The sequence below is a fragment of the Balaenoptera acutorostrata genome, chromosome 20 (assembly GCF_949987535.1).
Source record: "Balaenoptera acutorostrata chromosome 20, mBalAcu1.1, whole genome shotgun sequence".
Taxonomy (NCBI): Eukaryota; Metazoa; Chordata; class Mammalia; order Artiodactyla; family Balaenopteridae; genus Balaenoptera; species Balaenoptera acutorostrata.
Window position 1 is genome coordinate 27468245 of NC_080083.1, and position 22420 is coordinate 27490664.

The following is a 22420-nucleotide window of genomic DNA, read 5'->3' on the forward strand; positions in this document are numbered from 1 at the left end:
AAAAAAAAAATGGACTGACTTGGAAAAATGGAAAGAAATACGAGGAGCAGGGAGAAATACTTTTTCTCTCTATCCCTTCCCAGGAAATTGACAGGTCTGAGGAGTCTGGCTGTTCACACATTAGTTAACCTCTCGTAGCCTCTGTTTCTGCCCTTGTACATGGGATGCACACAGTGGAGACTAGGAATGCAGATTCTAGAGTCAGACTCCAGGGGGTGTCTTCACACCATCACTTTCCAGTTGCTTGGCCTGGGACCAGTCGTGGGGCCCCCTGTGCTTCTGCTTCTTCACCTCTAAATGGAAGAAATAATGATACCTGCCTCCTGGGGTTCTTGTGAGGATGATAACACATGTTTGGTATACAGAATGGTGCCTGGCATAGGATGCACTCAATAGATGTTAGCTGCCGGTCACAAGCATAGTGCACCCAGACACTGTCGTGCAGAATAAGGAGGGAGTAGTAGTAGCGACCATCGTTATTGCTATTTAGACGGCCCCAGGACCTCTGGTCTTGTGGCTGCAGGTCCCTTTTGAGGAAGCCTTCAAGAAGGTCACACCAGTGATGGTTCACGGCCTGGGAGACAACCTCTGCCTACCTGAGATCTTCCCAACTTTCTGAGGGCAGTAACCATAGAGCTCAAAGGCATTTTAATGTCAGAGTGAAAAAAGTTGGCCTTAGTGGACAGCGAGTCCACATTCCTCATTTATATGTGAGGAACCAAGGCTCAGAGAAGGCAAGCGACCCGCCCAAGGTCACATAGCAGAGTATGTGACCTGAGCTGGGAAGCCGGCTCAGGGCTCATGACTTGCCATAGCCCTGCCCTGCTCCTTCCCTCCCACAGCTCATTCTGCCAGAGCTTCTGGCACCTCACACAGTCCTCCCACCTCACCATCTCCCGGGTGGGCTCTCTATCAGGTTATGGGCTCATCTAATTCTTGGCCACATCCTGCTGAAGACCCATTTTTCTTAGTGAATCAGGCCGCCATTAGGTCCTGAAAGCCCCATAAGTCTTCTGTGGATGAGCACATCCTTTAATCTATTATTCCACAGTCCTATTTATATATATTTATCCATATGGCTATATAAATAGGGCTTTGAGACATATACGTGGCAGGTTATTGCTGTAGCATAGCTGTTCTCCCCAAGAGGAAAACAAAAATGATGTATGGCTGAGGCTCTTTTCCATGCAGAAAGCTCCCATCTGATTTATTAAGAGTTAGGTGGCAGCCACATGCTCTGGAGGTAGAGAATCTATTGCAAAGTTATCTAAGACCAGGACGCTCTCAGCTCCAGACACCAAAAGGCAAGGCTGGGGCGTGGCAGGAGCTCAAAGAGGCTTAGAGCACCTGCTCACAGACGCCTGCCATGCCCTGGTCCATTAACTAGGAGCCCTTTGGTTGCAAATTTAAGCAAAAAGGGGGAGTTTGCTATAAAGATACTGGGTGTCTCCGGGAACCCAGGGAGGAACATGGTTGGGTATCAGGAATGGCTGGGTTTGGAGAGATGAACACCAGTGTGTCTGTCTGTCTGTCTGTCTGTCTGTCTCTCCCCCTCACACCTCTGCTTCTCTCCATGCCTTGCTTCCAGTCCTCCTGCTCTCTCTAGAGTGACATTGTCCATATGGAAGAAGACACTCCCAAGTTCTCCTCTTACTGCTTCCACAGGCTGACTTTGCATTTTCTCTGATCCCGAGTACAAAAAACCCATGGACTTGAACTCTTGTCCCCTGCTTGGTCCAAGGGTCATAAGCAGGGTCATGAGAGACCAGAGCAGCTACTGCAGGCAACATATGGACAGACTGGGTGTGAGAAGAAGCAGTTCCCAGATGAAAGTGAAGGGATTTTGGTGAAGAAGTGCCAGTAGACAAAGCCACCAGATTGCTTGTTCTGTTCATTTGTTCCATTCGCTGTGTAAACTCAGAAAAGGCACGTAACCTCTCTGTGGTCCAGCATCCTTAAGTGTAACATCAGAATTGTGGTGTGCTCCATAAAGGCAGACATTTGCGACTGTTGCATCTCCAGTGCCTAATCAGAGCCTGGAACACGGTCATGTTCAATAAATCTCTAAATAAATAAATAATATCTAAACCTCTATTTAAATGAATAGAGGATAGCTCCCTTGTAGGGTTGTTGGGAGGATTAATTGAGATAAAAATAACTAACATTTAGAGAGCACTTACTTGCCAGGAACTGTTCTAAGCATGTAATTTAGTATGTGAAGTGTGCTTACAATAGTGCCTGGTGCACGCACCCACACATCAGAATGAACTAGGGTCCCCGGAAGTTAGGCAGCGTGGTGAATGGCAAAAGCAGGATTCAGATCGAGGGCTTTCTGAAGCCACAATGCTACCTTCCCCATCACCGACATCTCTAGCCCGGTAGTTTCCAACCATGGATGGAGAGGTGGAGGAATGTGTATAAATCCAGGATGTGGAGCACATGTCCATATGTGTATAAAACATGGTGTTGAAGAAATATGTTGATCACAGATACATTTATGACCATTTCAAAATATATTACATGTTACAGTGTTTAATGAAGTACAAATTCATTGTAAATCACTCATGAACTCACAGTAGCCTAGGATGGTGTTGTATTTTCTCAATCACAGAATAGTGTGAGTACATCTGTTTTTTATGGGGAAGGTGGTGAAATTTTAATTTTGAGTGAAAACACTCAGATTAGGAAGCTCTGAGCTAGCGCTACCTCCTCATGTCACAGATGAGAGTCAGGCTGGGGTGGGGGCCAAGGAAGTGACTCACCCAAGGCCACACGGTGAGTTAGGACAGGCTCAGGGTTAGAACCCAGTCCCGGGACAATCAAGGTTTCCGGAGGGCAAGGGTATCACACACTAGCGGGATGGTGGGAGGCACAGTCCCCTTCCTTTCTGACAATTCCAACACAGGTGAGGATGGGGAGTTACAGGGGGGTGTGCTCTGCTCTGGAGGGGAATGTAACTCTTATAAGCCTTGGAGATGATTTAGCATTTTCTGGTGAAGTTGGGGTATATACACCCTGTGATTTAGGATTGTGCCCTAGAGAAGCTCTAGACACATGAATAAGGAAATATGCTCAAGACGGTTCACCGGAGCTTTAAAAAATGGAATAAAGTAAATGACCATCAAGAGGAAAACGTAAGTTGACGCATTCGAAGACTTTCTTTCCAGTGGTTAGAAAGAATAATCCAGTTATATCCATTCACAGGAATAAACCTCATGGCTGGAAACAGGACAACCTGGGCTGGCGCTGGACCTGTTGTGAGGCCTTAGTCCCTTCTCCTCTCCAGGCCTCAGTTTCTTCATCTGTAAAATGGGAACGTGTGATTAGACCAGTGGTTTTCAAACTGTGCTTGGCAAAGCCCTAGAGAGGCTTCACAGGTTCTGCAAATTTAGATGCAAATGTCACCTTTCAAAAAGATTTTAAACTACTTTAAAACTGTAGGAAACAGCATGCACACTCCAATGTGCTTTGTACAAATGTTAACCCCTTGCAGACTGGTGCTGCCAGGGCAGTGTGAAGGCTGCACCACTCCTATTCTACAGAACTCAGAGTGAGCTCCCCGCCTTCCCTGTTTCATCGGAGCGCAGCCTGAGACGGCAAGGCAGCAGCTGTTAAAATCTGTTGCCATTTTCAACTGCTCAGCTGAGAAAGTCAAGGTTTTGTTTCAATGTCGTGTAACCAAAGCAAAACATAGCAATGATTTCTGTGTTTTAGAAGATGATAATGGTCATCCATAATTTCAAATTTGTACTTTTTGTTAAATTTTATTTACTAATGCAATAAAATTTTTAAAATAACCTTTTTCTTTCGCTAATTTTATATTCACAGGAGACTTGTAGTCCCAAGAGTTCCTGAATACCCTCATACAATTTCAGTTTCTCCTAATATTTGCCATCATACATTACGGTGGTATATTTGTCAAAACTAAGAAACCAACCTGGGTATATTACTATTAAGTAAACCCTAGATTTTATTCGGATTTCACTGGTTTTTTTCCCCACTAATGTCCTTTTTCTGTTCTAAGATCCAATCAATCCAGGATACCACATTACATTTAGTAAAATTTGTATTTTCCTCAATCTCAATATCCTCCTTTAACAAATAAATGTGCTAAATGTAAGCCCGTAGTTCTTTTTATTTAAATATTTATTTATTTATTTTTGGCTGCATCGGGTCTTCATTGCTGCACGCGAGCTTTCTCTAGTTGTGTCGAGCAGGGGCTACTATTCATTGTGGTGCACGGGCTTCATGGGCTTCTCATTGCGGTGGCTTCTCTTGTTGCAGGGCACGGGCTCTAGGCGCACGGGCTTCAGTAGTTGTGGCATGCGGGCTTCAGTAGTTGTGGCTCGTGGGCTCTAGAGTGCAGGCTCAGTAGTTGTGGCTCACGGGCTTTGTTGCTCCGTGGCATGTGGGATCTTCCCAGCCCAGGGCTCGAACCCGTGTCCCCTGCATCCAGGGCAGGCGGATTCTTAACCACTGCACCACCAGGGAAGCCCGAGCCCGAAGTTTTATACTAATAAAATTTTATCTATTTTGTGTAATGAAATTCCAGGAAGACTCTCTAGGGGAAAAGAGCAGGGATACACTGTTTTTTTAAACAGTTTGCAAACACCTGGAGGAGCTGATCCTTGAGGTCGGTGTGATCCCAACAGCCCGTGGGGCACAGTTCCAACACTGTTGGGTCTACCAGGACTTGCTAAAGAGAGCTAAGTCTCCAGCTCTCAGTGCGGAAGTTTCATGCCCTCTTTAGGTTGAAATTGCCTCTGGCTATTCATCCTGAAGGGACTGGGATGCTCTTCTCCAATAGAACGAACATGAACCAGGCGTTCATTTATTCATTCAGGTGCATTAAATATTTAAGCACCTGCCATGTGCCGGGCAGTCTAGGAGCTGGGGCTACCGATGGGTCAAGTAGAGAAATTACTGCCCTCGCGGAGCTTATATTCTAGTGGAGGAGATAATGATAAACGAGAGAGAAGTAAACTATACGATGTGTTAGATGGTGGTGCCTAGAGAAAAAACATAGTGGGAAAGGGACATGAAAGGTTGGTGGGAGGTGAAATTTTAGATAAGGAAGGAGCACACATCCTGGGGAAGAGCATCCTAGCAGAGGGATTGGCAAGTGCAAAGGCCCTGAGGCAGGAACACACCTGTGTGCTTGAGGAACAGCAAGAGGGCCGGTGAGGCTGTGGGGGAGAGACCAGTTAGGAGGCTGGATGGAACCTGAGGGGCTGCCCAGAGCCTTCCAGAAACGATAGCTGGAGACTTTCGGGCAGCCCTGAGGCTCTAGGTGAGCAGCAGGGGCTGAGCACTCATAGTCTGCGCTTTCATACGAGTGTGACCACGTGCGCGTCCCTGGGGCAGCAGGAATACACCCGGACAGACAGTGGAGCATCTCAGATGTGTCCCTACACGGAGCGAACTGGTAGCATAGGGCTGGCCTGGGTACCATGCTAGGGCGGCTGCTGGCACCTCTCCTGACCCAGCTCCCTGAGGAGCCACAGACACAAGGAATGGGTGTTAGCCAGCCCCCCACGCCCAGCCTGCCCTCGGATGGGGCCCATGGGGGTGGAGTGAGGCAGGGCACTGCCCAGGCAGGTCTCCCTGTGCTGGCAGCAGGCCCTGAACTTAACAACCCACGGAGAAATGAACCCTGCAGTTCTTGGGGCTCTTGAGAAATTAGGAGAAACTTGAGAAGCAAGAGGAACTTCCTGCAATGCATGGCATGGGTGGGGGGGGCGGTTAGAGATATTTTCATGTGAATATTAAACCGAAATGTCCTTCTACACATGGCTAAATCTACAAAGTGTGGTCCATCCATTCAATGGAACTCAGCAGTAAAAAGGAAAGAGCCATTGATATTGGCACCAGCATGGATGTGTCTCCACAAAGGATGCTGAGTGACAGAAGCCAGCCAGAGGGACTTCCCTGGTGGCGCAGTGGTTAAGAATCCGCCTGCCAATGCAGGGGACACGGGTTCGAGCCCTGGTCCGGGAAGATTCCCACATGCCGTGGAGCAACTAAGCCCGTGCGCCACAACTACTGAGCCTGCGCTCTAGAGCCCACGAGCCACAACTACTGAGCCCACGTGCCACAACTACTGAAGCCCGCGCGCCTAGAGCCCGTGCTCCGCAACAAAGAGAAGCCACCGCAATGAGAAGCCTGCGCACCGCAACGAAGAGTAGCCTCCACTCACTGCAACTAGAGAAAGCCCGCGCGCAGCAACGAAGACCCAACTCAGCCATTAAAAAAGAAAAAGAAAGAAGCCAGCCAGAAAAGAACACATACTGTACGATTCCATGTATACAAAGTTCCAGAAAACACAAACTAATCTACAGTGACATAAAGCAGATTGCTGATTGCCTGGGGATGGGAGGGCAGCAGGGAGGGACAGGAGGGACTTCAAAGGGACTGGAGTAAATTGGGGGGGCGATGAATACGTTCATGATCTTAACTGTGGAAATGGGTTCCCAGTTGTGTACATATGTCAGAATTTATCAAGTTGTGTGCTTCAAATATGTGCAACTTATGGTATGCCAATTATACATCAATAAATTTGAAAAATGTAAATGGAGTAAACACTCCAAGTAAAAGCTAGAGATAGAATGGGAAAAACAAAAGGTGTGACTTTATTTTCCAAGATTTTACTTATACTTTATGTATATATGTACATTTATATATGTTTAAAACATGATTACATGTTCTATATTTCATGTATGTTATAATTTTATACATGATTATATACTATAATGTATACTTCTATGTATTGTACTTGTATGATATAAATATATTTGATTTTTATGTATCTTATATTTTATCTTATGAGTTTACACATTTATAAATATATTTAACATACTGTATATAATTTATACATATCGTGTGTTATATAAAATTTTGCATTTATTCATTTTATATATTGTGAACATATATATTTTTTTAATTTATTTATTTAATTTATTTATTTTTGGCTGCGTTGGGTCTTCGTTGCTGTGCGTGGGCTTTCTCTAGTTGTGGTGAGCGGGGGCTACTCTTCCTTGTGGTGCGCGGGCTTCTCATTGCGGTGGCTTCTCTTGTTGCGGGCTCTAGGCACGCGGGCTTCAGTAGTTGTGGCACGCGGGCTCAGTATTTGTGTCTCATGGGCTCTAGAGCACAGGCTCAGTAGTTGTGGCACTACTACATGGGCTTAGTTGCTCCACGGCATGTGGGATCTTCCCGGACCAGAGCCCGAACCCGTGTCCCCCACATTGGCAGGCAGATTCTTAACCACTGCACCACCAGGGAAGCCCATGAACACATTCTTGTGTGTGTATGTGTGTTTATAAAGAAAATCCCAGGCTGCCTAAGGGGTGGTTGATTCAATCGCCTCATTCCATCAGCCAAAACTCTCTCCAAGATTTCTCCAAATTCCCAACTGTTTGAAGTTCTAGACTTCCAGCCTCTGTCTCCTGGCTGTGGCTTTATCTGCACCCCAGTATTAGTTTATAAACGAGACACACATCACTTCTGCTATCACACCACACCCCTACTACTCCCCAAGTAACCTCAAATACAAAGCTGCTGCCTAAAAACTGAATTTTCTGTGAATGCTAGGGATTCACAGCAGCACCTCACAGCAAGCAACTTACAAGGGCATCTTATTCCTCGGGCCACCCTGGTTGGGGCTTCTCCTCCGCCCCACCGCCCAGCCCTCCTCCCTCCCGGCCCCCACTTTCCTCTATGCCCCGCCCTGTTGGACCACCTCAGATTCTTCTCTTCAGAGCAGGGCATTCTGCCTGCCCAGAGCCTCCTCCCAAACTCTCAAAATGTTCGACAGAACAAAAGACCAACAGAGAGATAGTTGTGGCCACTGACAGCTATTTTTTTCCAGCCTCCTACATATATATATATATATATATATATATATATACAGGTTTGTAACTGCACATGCATATGTATTCAGGTGTACACACACACAGGCTTACCCCCCAAACAACTACCGAGATGCTAACCCAAAAAGCAGCTCCCGAGGACTGGCCGGCCACCCCACCCCCTGGGTTCCTTTCCCCTCCCCACGCCCACGTCCCAGGGGCCCTCAGAGCTGCTGCCTCACCCCCTCACTCTCTGAAGTGTCTTTCCTTCCTGTCCTAAAGTGCTACTCCGCATCCCTGCTCTCTCCCTCCGGGGCTTCCTTTCCTGAGTAAGTAGCAAGCCCGCCAGTACAAAGGCTGAATAAACAGTCGGTAGAAATTAACTTGAACGTTCAGGGAGAAGAACAAAGACTTTCACATGAGCCGGGGTGGGAATCATAATTGCCAGAGAGAGAGGAGCCGCGGGCTCCGGGCTACAGGAGACACAGAAGCAGGGGTGTTGACAGTGGCAGAGACAGGCAGGTGCGATGCTGATTTGATAAGTAGAAGGGGGAGAATTCTAATGTAATGGAGATGCTGATGGAAAGGGGAATTGGGACTGAGAAAGGAGAGGGCTTCTGCAGGCAGCCAGCTGAGAATGTGTGCCCGGATGGGGGGGGGGGGGGTCCCAGCCTCACTGCCCAGCCCAGCTGGGAAGAAAAGGGCATCTGGCAGCAGGGGCCTGGGCAGCAGGCGTTTTGGTGGTGTCATCCCCCTGGAGCCATAATTATGGCCAAGGAGGCAACCCACGGTGGTTCAAGGGGACAGAGGAGAGGGGACCAGCAGTTGGGTCCTCAATGTGGAGGAAAGGATCCAGGGGAAGGGGGTAGACCCCACCCTGGAAGAACCCACAGAAGCAGATAAAGATGGTCTGTTTGAGAGACTTCTTGAAAGAAGCATTCAGCCAATGTTGCCCTCACACCTACCCCATTCAGCAGCTGAAGGGCATAAATAATAAACAAAATATTTATCAAGTGCATCCTAGATGTCTGAAACTTTAGGTTAGAGTTCCACAATTTGAGATGGCACTATTATTATTGACCCTAGTTCACAGATGAGCAAACTGAGGCCCAGAGAGGTTAAGTAACTTCCCTGAGATCACACAGCTCTTAGCCAGTCACAGCCAAAAAACAAGGAAATAGTCACGGAATTCCCTTTGCGGCATTTCATCCTCTTTTAACTGAGTTTCTGTAGTATCTGCTTGAAGGCAAATGCACTTAATTGTTTATTCTGTCAACAAAATATTTTTGCGGGCCTATGATGCTCTGGGTCCTGTTTCATATACTAGTTACAGAAAGAGAAGACATGTCCTGCTCTCAAGAGACTCACAAATGCTAGGAGGCGATGTCTCAGTAGAAGGGTGCTCCACGTGCTGTGACGGCCCGGGCGGCCGTGAGGGATGGGTTGGGGGTACCAGTTTCTCACCTGGTGGGGAGAATTCAGAAGTACTTCCTAGAAGAGGGACCCTCAACGTGTTAGAGGAAGAAGGGACAACCAGAAGCAGAGACAGCTTTAGCAGAGGCAAAGAGCAAGAGAACTCGACTTTCCAAAGTTTGGAATGACTGGAGTTGAAGGTTGAGGGGGGGTGGTGAGTCCGGAGGTTCTGAAGGCCCACAGCATTCTGGAAGCCTTTCTGGACACACCAGGGGTCTCCCCTGAGGGTGGTGAGAATGGCCAGAGCCCCCATCCAGCCTGGAAATGAGGATAAAGAAATCTTCTGGGAGTGTTTCCCTCCCTGAGAGAAATGGAGGCAGCTCCCTAGGACCTGTGGCCGGTCCACTCAGGTTAGTGGGCGAGGATCCAAACATCAAACCGTGACCCTTTCAGAGGAACATCACGCCATGCCGCCTCCGGACGCCCAGGAAGCCGCAGGAGGGACACACAGTGTCCCTGTTGCTAAGTTGCTTCATGTTCTATATGTTCTCAGGTCCGAGGACACACCATAAATATTCATAGCTGGAAATACAAGTGAGGCCCTTCCGTGCTCCGGAAGAAACCACCCAGGACACCTGGCTTTTGTCATCCTGCCTTTAAATGCCAGGTCAGAGCCAAGGAAGAACTATACCCTCTAAAACCCGGCTTCATTCATTTGTTTAACAAAAGACATCTCCATGCTCTGTGGCCTCTTAATTTCCGTAGATGTTAAAGTGCAGAGAATTAAAGAATCAATGGGCAATTAATGAGGCACTGGCAGATTCTGGCCAAGAGCGTATTATTTATTTATTCAGCCAGCCACACTGATTTTTAAAGCGCTAACTTTCCATTTTGTTTCTGACATCAAAAATAAATCAAACTAAACTGTACACGTCATAGCTGAAAAAAATTATTTGCACGACGCATTGTCCCTTTGTGGGTGGAGCCACCTGCAAAAGGCATTTTTGTCTGTGTCAAAAAAAAAAACACAAAAGATATGAATTCATTCTGGCACTGGCCTCCCCTTAGGACACAGATAGTATTGAAAAGATAGAAATACGATTTTAATACACTAGTGATTTTTCCACCTAGTCTCAAGGTTCTTTTTGATTTCTGAGCATCCATCTTCCTGGATCATCTTGGGAGGGTTGCAAGATTTTAGTCCATTAACACAGTGGTTGCTTTGGTGAAATTTCAGAACGGGTAGATAAAATAGTAGGGACATAGGCTGGACAGCCTCTGTTCCTGCTCCTGGTCCGGGACCTTTCATCTAAAGTGGGGGTTCCCTAGTGACCCCCCCTTTTCCCCTCCATCCAGCTGACACCATTTGACATGCCTAACCTAAAAAGAAAAATAAAAAATCGCCACCCAGTCTCTTGTTCCTTAACTGCTCCCCTATTTGGACGAGCCCTGTCCAAATATGGACAACGTGGATGTCCCTGCACCAGCGACCTTCACTGTCCCCCTCCCCAGCCTTCCCCCCTGACCCCGCTCACCCCTCTCCAGCAAGACCTCTATCCACTTCCACTCACGTTTACCCAAGCTACCCCAAGGTAGATTCTAGGACAGTGAGTCTCAAACTTAAGCGTGCAGCAGAACCACCTGGATGGCACGTTAAAACGGTTTCTGATTCAGTAGATCTGGGGTAGAGCCTGAGAATTTGCATTTCTAATAAATTCTGAGATTGAGACCTTACTTGAAGAACCACTGTTCGAAGACAAATCGGTTGGTAGAGGCAATACTTCCAGAAACTTGTGCTATGGCGCCATCTAGTGGTCTAAGACCACAGTGGCAGCAATCTGTGCTGGGCGAATTGCAGACCCTGAAGATTACCCAAGAAATTCTTGGCTTGCGGGAAGTGCGTTTCCCTTTGTTATCTCTACTTTTTTTTTTAGGTAAGCTTTTTATCGAAGTTAAATGATTTCTCTTCATCCTCTGAGCAACCACAGGCAGAACTGAGACTGGAGGACAAGTCTTTTGAAGCCAGAAATTCAACTGTACAGACTTTGGTGTTTGTCCCCCAGATTCTTCTAACCTAAGGCATGACAACTCTGACACACTGGCAGACAGCAAAACAGCCACCCAGGTTACACAATATTTAATTGCTAATTTAATTTAACCCAAAACGGTCCTCAACACCTCCTGGCAGCCAGGTTAAAGAAGGAAATAAGTGTTCCATCTTTTCACAATCTGAAGCAAGGAGGCATAATTGTTAAAGAGGAAAATCAAATTGCCCCAAGTTCTAGAAGCAGTAGATCTCAAATTTAAGAGGGCAGGAGTTTAGCTGGGGGATTTATTGAAAATGTAGATCCCCAGTCCCATTCTTAAGAGTTTCTGGTAGGACTCAGCACTTTGCTTTTTTTTTTTTAAATACATTTATTTATTTATTTATTTATTTATTTATTTATGGCTGTGTTGGGTCTTCGTTTCTGTGCAAGGGCTTTCTCTAGTTGCGGCGAGCAGAGGCCACTCTTCATCGCGGTGCGCGCGGGCCTCTCACTGTCGCGGCCTCTCGTTGCGGAGCACAGGCTCCAGACGCGCAGGCTCAGTAGTTGTGGCTCACGGGCCTAGTTGCTCTGCGGCATGTGGGATCTTCCCAGACCAGGGCTCGTACTCGTGTCCCCTGCACTGGCAGGCAGATTCCCAACCACTGCGCCACCAGGGAAGCCCTACTTTGCATTTTTAACAGTCACTCCAGGTAAACTCTGAAGCAGATGGCATGAGCCCCTGATTTGAGAAAGACTGTCTGAAAAAGTAACCTCCTGTTACTTTTGGAGGTTACAAGATGTTACAAGATGCTCATATACTTACTGGATGATTCCATTCATATGAAGTTCCAGAATAGGTGAAACTAATCTTGAGGTGATAAAAGAATGATGATTACCTGGGGAGGGAGTATTGACTAGAAAACTCCATGAGAGAAACTCCGGGAAATGTTCCTCTTTCTTCACCAGAGCATGGTTACCCAAGGTGTCATTATATGCAAAAATGTATACATTCTACACTCAAGATTTGTGCACTTTATACACAAATATAGAGTATACACTGTACCTCAAAGGTAATAATATATATACACACACGTACATATATTTACCTCAATGCCCAGGCCGCAGCCCAGCTCAGTTAAATCTGCATCTCTGAGAACAGGTCCCAGGCATTGGTAGTTTTAGAAGCAGTTCCAATATGCAGCCAGGGTTGGACACAACCAACCCCCCTGGACCAGTGCTTCTCAAACCCTGATGTGCACACGAATCACCGGGAGTCTTGTTAAGATGAAGATGTGGGTCCGTGGGGGGCCTGAGAGTCTCTCCAGCTGCTGCCGGTGTACTGGGCTTGTGGACCACACTTTGCTGCCCCAGTGAGGGCCTTCCTGGTCCACCCAGGGCTCTGGCCTGGTCACCCAGCCAGGAACAAGGCCTCCAGCAGGGGGCAGTCTACAAGACACAGAGCTGCCCCTACAGAGAATCCCAAGGAACCTCAAGATTCTGTAATTCTCAACGTCTGAAGACTTCACGGTTGGAAGAGGCAGGGCATACTGAGTTGGATTTTTAAACTGGGGGGACAAGTGCACAAGAGTTTACAGTGGGGGGTGGCTCAGCCAACTTTCTCCGTAAAGGACTAGGTATTTGGGGCTTTGCAGGGCAGCTTCTATCACAGGTTCTCACCTTCGTGGCTGCAGCACAAACGCAGCCCTAGACAACAGGTAAACAATGGCCATCGCTGTGTGAGAGTAAAACTATTTACAAACACAGGCCTGGCTGTGACCGTGTTTACGTCACACTATCATGCACGTGGCTGAAGAGGAACATGAGAACCTCATAATAGTCTCCCCGGAGAGGAAATGTATGTCTGGGGGACAGGAAAGGAGGCAGCCTTGCATTGTTATCTTCACGTATCTTTGGAATTGTGTACTGTGTACATTCATCGCCTTTTATAGCTACTTTATTTATTTATTTTTGGCTGTGTTGGGTCTTCGGTTCGTGCGAGGGCTTTCTCTGGTTACGGCAAGTGGGGGCCACTCTTCATCGCGGTGCGGGGACCGCTCTTCATCGCGGTGCGCGGGCCTTTCACTATCGCGGCCCCTCCCGTTGCGGGGCACAGGCTCCAGAGGCGCAGGCTCAGTAGTTGTGGCTCACGGGCCCAGCCGCTCCGCGGCACGTGGGATCTTCCCAGACCAGGGCTCGAACCCGTGTCCCCTGCATTAGCAGGCAGATTCTCAACCACTGCGCCACCAGGGAAGCCCCTCATCGCCTTTTAAAAAACCAAAAACAGAGACAGAACTTGCCCACAGGACGCATTTGCAGACAGCCTGCTGTGAAGCTGTGTCTGCTCTTCTACCAGCCCCTTGTCCAAGTGGTGTGAGCCAGACCCACGGGACAAGCCCCATCTCAGCAGGAGGAGGGCCTTGCTTCTCCTCCCCCTCCCCCCACCTTCCTCGGCCTCCCCTTCCTTCAGCGGAGCCTGGTGGAGGCCGCCTCCTGCCGGGAGCCCCCACAGCAGCACAGGAAGGTGGGCCTCACTCGTCCTTGTCCACACGGCTCCGTTGGCTCCATGAAGTGAAGCAGAGGCACTGCATGCAGGGAAAAGCACAGTCAAGTCTGGAAGGCTTGGGTTCAAGTCCAGCTCTGCTGATTCTGAGCCCCGGGTGCCCATCCTCAACCAGGATCCCATAGGAAGTGAGGGAAGGCAGCTCCACAGCAAAGCACCACCTGTGCAGACCTCACGGAGCCCACCTCCCAAATAGAGATGCTTCTTAAAGGGCCAGAGTGCGTCCCATCCTTGCAGCCCTCTAAGCGGGATGCTTGGCATACAGCAGGCACTCAATGGAGAGGAAGAGATCAGTGGGAGTAGGCAGAGCTCCTGCCCTTCACCAAGTCAGGGGGGCCGGGAGAGATGAGAAACCCATCCCTGGTCGAGGTAGGAGGTGGTCGTCTTCCCCAGCTTCTCACATGCCGTCTGTCGCCGCCAGACGTCAGCTGGGCCTACTGCTAGCAACAAACAGCCAAGATCTCTCCTAGATAATCCGCTTTGTAAAAATACAAAATAAGTCAGCCTCCTTAAGAGGAATCTCCAGGAAGGCCCTTACAGATCAGTCTAAAATCAAACCTGGCAAGTACCTCTGTGTACTAATTCGGTTAAGGGGACAGAGAGGGCAAGGAACTTGCCCCAAGGCCATGGCCAGAGCTCTGAGTCCTCAGAGGAAAGTCTGGGACCCAGAATGGTTCTGTTGATCAGGACAAGCTAGTATAGGCCACATGTGACCCCCAGACCTCGTGACTCATGCCAGACCTGCTTCGTACAACACACGAGGTGTCTTGGGTTGGCTGCAGCTCTGTCCTACACCATCTTCATGCCAGGACCCAGGCATGTGGACTAGTCTCCACCGGGAACTCGGTGGATGCTGGGCCAGAGGGAGAGGCCCAGTGAGTCACACGCTGGCTCTCGAAGCATCTGTCCTGGGACAAAGGCCACCTCGACCCACCTTTTGCTGAGATGCCCGAGTGCCAAGATGTGCAATCCTACTGTGTGGAGGGGGAGAGAGGGTGGATTTTTTGGCAAGGAGATGTCCACTCCAGCAGAGATGCTCAGCCTGACAAACACTGGTGTGTCAGGACAAAAAGACAGGATTCATACATGCAAGGATTCATACCTGTTCAGAAAACAAAAAAACTCAAAACAAATACAACAGACAAAAGTGAATCAAAATAAAGAACTTGGGAACAGGTATATAAGAGACAGGTGAGCAAACAGAGCTCCCAATAGGGAGTTGGACCAAAAATTTTCTTGATAACATGATTGAAGTTCAATATCACCATTAAAAGATTCCTGAGATACAGGCATATGTAAGAAGTTTGTAATCTTGAACTGAATTCTAGATGATTTCAATAAAACCCAGGAGACAGTGTGTGTGTGTGTGTGTGTGTGTGTGTGTGTGTGCGCGCGTGCGTGCGTGCACTTGTAGGAAGGGCAGAAATCTGACATTCTGCTGAGTTTCTTCTTGTTCAGGGAGAAAGTGGATAACTGAAATCCACTGATAACATAGAATCAAGACGTTGAATGCTAACTTAATACAGGGAAAATTTTTGACCTAACAAATAATGATGAAAGCAAAAAAAGAGCCAATTAGAAAACATAATAGGAAAATGAACTAAATGACAAATAATATTGCAACAGTGATCACAATCAACAAGTTAAATTCACCTATTGACTTTCCAGATTTCACCAAAAAAGAAAAAATTCTAGCAATGTGCTGTTTACAAACCACCTACCTCCTGTAAAGTGATGGAGAAAAGATGCTTTTGAATGTAAGTTCAAAACAAAAAGCACCAAACAGGAAGACATTTTATGTTGATGAGAAAATACCATTCATGAGTTTTTTTTTTTTTTGGCCGCACCACGTGGCTTGCAGGATCTCAGTTCCCTGACCAGGGACTGAACCCGGGTCACAGCAGCAAAAGCCCAGAATCCTAACCACTGGACCACCTGGGAATTCCCACGAGCTTTTTAAAACTAAGCTTCAACCAAAACTTATAAAAAGCAGCTGTTGAGGAAAAACAGGAAAACATGATAATACCAATATACAATCCTTTAATGTACTTTTCTTAGAAATGGACAGATAGTACAGGCCAAAAAAAAAGGGGGGGAGGCGGAGGGAGATAGCAAAAAAGAAAAACAGACTTAAATAATTTACAAGCTGAATTTAACAGATTACATAAAACTTTATACCAAACCAACAATATGCATTATTTTCAAATGTGATAGAACGTTTTCCATGATCCCCTCCCCCAAAAAATCATTCTAAAGTTCATCTGGAGAAAAAAAATACACAAAAGAATCTAGCACTTTTTGAGTAAGAACATATCCATGAGGCTGTTAGTACTGGTGTGATGGTGACCAACAGAATAGTCCAGTCCTGAGCTGTCCAGAGTGGCAGTCTCCAGCCACCTGTAGCCATGGAGCACCTGAGCTACCGTGAGTCTGAACCCACAGGCTGGAGTGTAAAATATACACATGGGATTCCAAACAGTATAAAACACTGTAAAATAGCTCAATATTTCTGATGTCCATTACATGTTGAAAAAATGGGTTAAACTATTATTAATTTCATCTGCTTTTTCCTTTCTATTGAGGCTCCTAGAAAATTTAAACTATGTCTACTGGACGGCACTGGTCCTGAAATGGGCCTGGGTTTTCAATTTTCTGTCCGCATCCTTTATGACACTTGTTCACGGAGTCTTAGTCTTCCTTTTTGATCATCATAGAGTTAAGAATGTTCACTCTCTGGCCTAGATGCTGCCAAGTTTCTCCTGGATTTGTTTACATAAATTTTAATTTTTCAAACAGGCAAAATGATGGATCTCTCCCGCCAGTGTTTTTCCAATTCTCAGTTCCAAAGCTTTCCTGTGGGCTGGTCAATTAGCCACTGCAGCGTGTGTTCGGGGACATGGAACGAGGCACGATCATCCTCATGTTGCTACAGAGCAGTCGTGGCTGAGAACCTGGCTCTGAGTCTCAGCTCCACTCCATCTGCAAACTGGTCTAGTCCCCATCTTCTACCTCTGACATCAGGCCCTGCCTCGCTGGGTTGTCATGAGGACTAATAAGTATTACCTGTAAAAGAGCACGGCGTCTGACAGGAAGTTCTCCAGCTAAACCTTGTTCGATCTTCAGCCTGCAGTGGTTAGGTGCCACCTCTAAGCTGTACAAGGTGCAGCAATAACCCCAGAACCCAGCCTCCACGCTGACACCCCACTAGGTCTGGTCACTCCTCCCGTACCCAGCAGGGCCCCAAGAACCAGAGAGGGGCTACAGTCCACACAAACACCTGCAATGAGAACAGGCTGGATGCTCTAGCTCCTGGGCTCAGCCATCCACCTCTCCCTTACACCCTCCCCAGCCCCAGCTTCTCCCAAGAGGTCAAGTTCACACTTAAGCTGGCCGCTGGATGGCCCACAGGTAATTCAAAGAACATATCAAAAATGTACTCGCCCGGAGGGTCGCCGTCTGGCCGGGTGGAATAAGCACCTCTGTAAAACCGTAAACCCACTCCTCTGTAAAAGTAGTAAGATTACCGGCACAATGGTCAAACTCAAACTTTTTCAGAACTCTGGAGATTAATCAAAGGCCCACAGCAATCTAAGAAGTGTTTATCCAAAAAGTACATGCCTTTCAGCAACTTCCAACTCACTTTTCCTCCAGTATTCCAACCCTGAAGGTTAAAACCCGAGACACCAAGCACAGCCCACCTCTGCATCCCCACGGCCTCCCCTCCCCTCCCCCATCCTGGGGCCTTATCCAATGATCCTGACCCCGTCATTTGTCAGACCAAGAGCCATCCCAGAGGAAGCCTGTCTCGGCTGGACCACCCTGGCTTTGGTCTCTGCTCCTTCACCTCGCCCATCCTCCTCCCTGCACCAGAATCATGTGGTTCCCACCATCAAAACCCCTCCATGGCTCGCAAAGATAGAGACCAAACCTGCACACCCAGCTTTGTGAGCCTTCCTCAAACTAGCTTGAAGGCTCCCACACACCCTTTCCTGCTCCAGTGATCCAAACTGTAGGGAAAAAGCTTAGACCGGAGTATCATCCACCTTGGCCGAAGTCACACCCAATTGCCGCTGGGACTTAGGGCTGTTGGCGGCTAAGACCACATGAGAGCGGGCAGCGGGCCAAGCTCTGTACAAGCAGAGATATTGGGTTGGCCAAAAAGTTCATTCCGGTTTTCCCGTAACACCTTACAGAAAAACCCAAATGAACTTTTTGGCCAACCCAACATTTCCATTTCATTTCATTGCCTTACGAGGTTGGTACCATTACCTGATCCCACAGATGAGGGAAAGTGAGGATTTTATTTTATCCACTTGGTACCCACAGCCCGGGAGAGTGGCTGCAGCTCTGCAGGAGGACGCCTTCAGTGTGAAGGACCCCGGGGCCAGCTCAGCTCTCCAGAGACCCCTGGACGGGTGGGCAAGCCCAGAGGCACAGAGGCCTGGGCCTACCTTTAAGAGGAGGGACCCCTGGATCAAGACTTAGCTCTGCTCTCACCATGTAAATGTATTTTTTTATATCATTCTTAGCACTACAGTACCTTAAATAACTTCACAGATCTATTAAGAATGCACAAAGAATTTGGGAAACCAGTGCTTTAAACTCAAGCCTGGCTATTTGAGACCATCACTGGAGGAAGCCAGAGGAAGCTTGGCTGCCACCATGTGGGGCAAAGGCGGGGAAAATACCAGATAGAAATTTCTGGCTAAACTGTCTTCAAAGAGTCATGGGTCTCCTAGTTTAGTTGGGACCCTACAGCCCATCACACTTACAACCATCCTTCACTCCCCTTTTTCACCATGGAAAAAATGGACTCCAAGTTATAGTGTATACAATTTGAGATTTATGTAAGTTTATAAGTTTAAGTTATTTAAACTGCACAATGCTGAATGCAGTCTAAAAAAGAATCAAACACAGACCACTGCAAGGTAATTCAATGAGCTGCTTTTTTTGCTTTTCTTTTTTTTTTAAACAAATTTGTACAGAAAAAAAAAAAAAAAAAAAAAAAAAAATCCCCGGATCACACCTATACCATACAGTCACGCTGTCAGGTACGCAGGACGCGAGGGGAGCTGGGACGGGCAGCAGTAGCCGGCACAAGTAACTTCTGCTCACAGACAACATGGGATGTGGAAAAATCATGGGTTCCCTTTGTTCTCCAGTGTATCTTGTACAAAATAATTACATTTTTTAAACATATTTACAGAGTTTGCACAAATAGAAAATGGTTACAAATTACAATCAGGCTTGGCAAGACAACGGTTCCCCCGTCTCCCACTGACCGAGGCTGGAGGTATGATTGCTTTGTATTTACAGATGCATTAAAAAGTCTGCCTTCTTAGAGACCTAGATGGAATTTATAAAAAACGGTTAAATATCATAAATTCATTTGTAAGCTGTACACGTGATCGATGCCCATCAGTCAGTTCATGTCTTGCTCCCTGAAGAGAGGCTCTAAAGGTAAAAGAAACCCTTCCCCACAAGCAACACCTCCCTTGGCCTGTCTGCTACAGGGGTTTGGGTTTGGGTTTGGGTTTGGGTTTGGGTTTGGGTTTGGGTTTGGGGAGGGGAGGGGAGGAAATAGGAATAAGGGAGGAACGGAATGGAGGGGGGCAGGACAACCTAGTTGAGACAGTTTTCCTTCCACTTTTTTTTTAAATAAACAGCTTGTAACCAGGTTAAGCAGACTGGCTTGTTACACGCCATGCTATCTATGGCTTTGAAAAGAACCCACAGTTCTTTCCTTGTCTCAGAGACGAAACATCTCAACATGACTACAGTACAGAAAGAAAGGACTTTCTGGGCAGGACAAATGTTTGTAATTCTGATGTAAAGTCTTTGCCTTGAGTACCAAGCCCAATTTCAACAGTGCAAAAAAGACTCCAGAAGCGGCGTGGGGACGGGGTCAGAGGCTCGAGTAATAGCTGTCCACCCACTGAGCAAGGCCTCGCTCCACCAGCGACCGGTTTATCAACACCACCTAGGAGAGAGAGGTCCCTTGAGAGCATGGCCACGGTACCAGGGACCACTTCCCAAGCCAGCGTGGGTTCCCCCCTCACAGCCCAGGCTGCCACTGCAGGCGCCTGAGTCATGGGGTGGAAATTTGATTCACCTTCTGGGCCAACAGGTTCTGTCGGCATGCAAACAGCCTTTCCAATAGGCTGAGGAAATCTCGGCTTTAGGACCAGGAGATGAAGGGGAAAACCCAAATGGACAAGGTCCAGGAAGGCTCACAGACATTCTGTTGTGGGGACTGTCACGTGCCCTGTGGGATGTTTAGCAGCATCTCCGGCCTCTACCCACGAAGATGACACTAGCATTACTCCCAACTGTGGCCACCAACCGCGTCTCTGGACGTTAAAAGGGGAAGGAGGACAGAACTCACCTCGTCTCCAATCACGCTCCAGAGCTGAATCAGAGGAAGGCCGGCTGGACTGTAACTCGTCACCTGAAAAGAACAAAAACAAAACCCTCCTCAGCACGTCTAAAAGCTACGTCACGCACCTCTCCTTAAAGACTGCCGGCCAAGCCGCAGCGTGAGCCACAGGAAAGCAGGCTCCGAAGAGTCGGTTCCCAAGAAGCCCAGAGAGTTAGGCGAGGCCGGGAGGGACTGCAGATGCCAGGCCGGAGGCTCCTGAGACAGACCCTGTCCAGCCTGCCCCACGCCCCCCAGCCACACACCTGAGCCAGCAGTGCTGTATTGCCCGTCATCTCGCTCACAGCTGCATCTGCCTCAGGTGAGAAGTGGTCATCATCTTTAGGAGAAGGAAAAGCAGCATTTAGACTCTCACTGAGGCGAGGTACTCGTCACTCACACAGCTGGCAGGTGTTTTCCAAGCAGAAGACTTCACACGCTCCCGTGGACTTAAGAACTCCACGGGGCATAGGCACACCTACACCAGGTTCAGAGCCCCAAGCCTCCCCGGGGCTCCAAGTGGGTACACTCGGGGTGCCTGCTGCATGCCAACCACTGGGGGACGGAGGGCCAAAGGGACAGAAACTCTGCCTTCAGCGGAAATATCACCACCACCACCACCACTTATTTGGGGGCCGAGTGGACTGAGAAGGTTGTATGTGCTCTCACACCGAATCAAGAACACGCTTTACAGGTGAGAACACGGAGACACAGGCCAGTGGCCAGAGGTCAACCAGCTCCCAGAGCAATGTAGGTGGAACTCAGATCCAGGCAGCTGGCCACACAGCCCAATTCAGGCAGTGACTCTAAGTGGGCAGGGCACGCAGACCACATTCTCTGTCAGATTATACAGGTCACGTCCTTGTACAAGGACAAACCCAAGGCGAGAGGCAGTGAGGACGGGAGGGGCAGGATTAAGGTCTGGGAACGGCTCATGAACTACGTTCTGGGAGGTGCCTCTGTTGGAAGCCTCTCAAAGCTGGAGGCCTGGGTAGAGTCTACAACAGTGGACCTGGAAGGGTGGTCCACGAGCCAGCAGCACTGACATCACTGGAGAACTTGTTAGAAATGCAAGTTCTCGGGCTTCCGCCCAGACCTACTCCATCAGAAGAGTGGCAGCCATCTGTGTTTGCTTAAGCCCTGGAGGTGAGAACAAGGGTCTCAAAGAGAAAGACCTACTTTCAACACCTGCCTGCACCCCTCCAAGCCAGAGGCCCCACCTGTTACCTGAGAGGGGCATCACGCTGTCCAGAAGGACCTCTGCTCCCTGGAACGGCAGGGTCACAAAGTCAGACCTAGAAAGGCAAGAAGGGCACAAGCTGAACACGGACTTCACGGCTGACTCACTCTGGGCTGACGGTCACCTTCTGCTTAGCGCCATGACCCCCACAACCCAGGGTGAAGCCACACGGAGGTACACACGACAGGCAGCAGGCCACAGCGCCCAGCTCGCCCTGCCGCAGGCCTGGCCTCAGAGGCGCTGCTTGCATCCAGCTCCCAAAGAGAAGCCGCCTCACTTTCGCCGAATGACACTTGGGGGAATTCTTCTACCAGACGGGCCTTTCTAGCTCCGTCTGGCTGAGGCGAGCATGGAGTTTGTTTATATCATACTCTGCTAAAACAGAGTAGGCAGAAGCAGGGAAGAATCAACCCACGTCCCAGGCTCCAGCTCTGCAGAAACCACACCCGACTCACCGGATCTGCCGGAGCACGTCTACTTTCACTCTCTTGTATCCACCGTAGTCAACGTAGCGAATCTCAACTTCATTGGTCTCCTCGTAGGAGGCTACCACTTGGGCTCGCCACCAGGCACCGTCCATGCCAGGGGCAGCGCAGATGACCGTTACTGCAGGGCAGGACGAGAGCATGTGCAAAGGCCTGGCGCAGGGCAGGGCGACAGCAAGCATCCCCCAAGGGAGGGACTTGGCCCGCCTTGCATCTATGCCGCCCAAAAAGCTACGCAGACCAAAAAGTGTTCATCCACATCTGTTTACTCTGAGACTTACTGAAGCCAGAGGTAGACACAGATAATTGGAATAAACCAAGTAAATTCCAAACTTCAGGGAATGGACCAGCAAATCTGCCTTATACTCTTAAGGGAATGTCCCAGAAGAAAGGAGAGCCTCCAAGTGCAGATCTCAGTGGCTGGTTGCTAGCA

The 22420-nt window shown here is 48.4% G+C and overlaps 1 protein-coding gene across 3 annotated transcripts in view; it reads right to left on the bottom strand.

Annotated features, from left to right (window-relative positions):
• Positions 1-18775: 18775 nt before the first annotated feature.
• AKAP1 (A-kinase anchoring protein 1) overlaps positions 18776-22420 on the bottom strand; it is a 32701-nt gene continuing 29056 nt past the window's right edge. For all 3 annotated transcript variants that reach the window (XM_007176156.3, XM_057536400.1, XM_007176157.3), the window contains exons 7-11: positions 21958-22108; positions 21490-21557; positions 20529-20602; positions 20233-20295; positions 18776-19827 (exon numbers count right to left, since the gene is read on the bottom strand). In XM_007176156.3, coding sequence (XP_007176218.1) covers positions 19753-19827; positions 20233-20295; positions 20529-20602; positions 21490-21557; positions 21958-22108 — 431 coding nt within the window. In that variant the 3' untranslated portion in view covers positions 18776-19752. The remainder of the gene's footprint in view (positions 19828-20232; positions 20296-20528; positions 20603-21489; positions 21558-21957; positions 22109-22420) is intronic.